Raw genomic sequence first — 885 nt, 5'->3', positions numbered from 1 at the left:
ATAAGACTTAGTCTATGTGTCAGTTTACCACATAGATTATACTTTTCTCCACAGTAAAGTTAAGGTCCTCCAGATTTCTGAAACCTTGGTATTCTGCCATTATTAATAGTTGGCACTCAGTAATACAGAATAATAAATTAAACCCAGCTCGGTTTATTCTCAGCTCTTAAATCTTGTTATTTTATAAGGACAGAAGTTAGGAAGCTGAAATGGGGAAAGGACATCATACTGAAGGAAATATAGAACCTGCCTGAGCAGTCAGAAGCCAGGCCCCCAGCACTGATGTGAAATCAATCCACCAACAAATAGCATTCAGACCCCAAGCTGTATAAGAGTAAAGTTTAAAACTTTTTTTGGTCCTTTTTATCAGAACATGGAAAGAAACACCCAGCAGAAATGTCAGGAGACTCCAGCATTTGATGGCACTGATGTCCAGGAACAGGGTAGGTTCTGGGAAGTGCATTTATTCTCCTTTAATACTCGTCCTGTCCCCTTTAGTTTTCTGATGAGCAGAGCAGCACAGAGCTCTGAGTCTGGGCACGCTCGGTGGGGGTGTGTCTTGCTTCCATGGAGGTGCCTGTTGGCCACCCTCCAGTCTAGGGGCTTGCCCTTGAGGAACAGAAGCCACCCCTCACCCAGCTCCCTAGAGAAGCGAAGGGAGGCAATGCATGTCCTTCCCTGCTTTTGGTAGTGAAACTGATGCTCCCAATGTTTCACATTTCCATGCGGGGTGATAAGTTTTACAAAAAAGTTGGAAAGGGATGTATGACTTTTTTGTCTTACTGGAGAACGACCTCTGGGAAGCTGTCGCTTCTCTTCCCTTCGGGGCATTAGTGTAATATTTTTAAAAATATATTTTTATTGATCATGCCTGATCATATTTAC

At 43.1% G+C, this 885-nt stretch overlaps 1 protein-coding gene across 1 annotated transcript in view; it reads left to right on the top strand.

The window, feature by feature from the left end:
* The window catches only part of MAJIN (membrane anchored junction protein), an 18,074-nt gene that overhangs the window by 16,085 nt on the left and 1,104 nt on the right, over nt 1-885 (top strand). Inside the window, exon 8 of the mRNA XM_023745651.1 lies at nt 371-443. Within this exon, the coding sequence (XP_023601419.1) occupies nt 371-443 (73 nt within the window). The remainder of the gene's footprint in view (nt 1-370; nt 444-885) is intronic.

The sequence above is a fragment of the Myotis lucifugus genome, unplaced genomic scaffold (genome assembly GCF_000147115.1).
Source record: "Myotis lucifugus unplaced genomic scaffold, Myoluc2.0 scaffold_562, whole genome shotgun sequence".
NCBI lineage: Eukaryota > Metazoa > Chordata > Mammalia > Chiroptera > Vespertilionidae > Myotis > Myotis lucifugus.
This window is presented reverse-complemented; position numbering and strand designations above follow the sequence as displayed.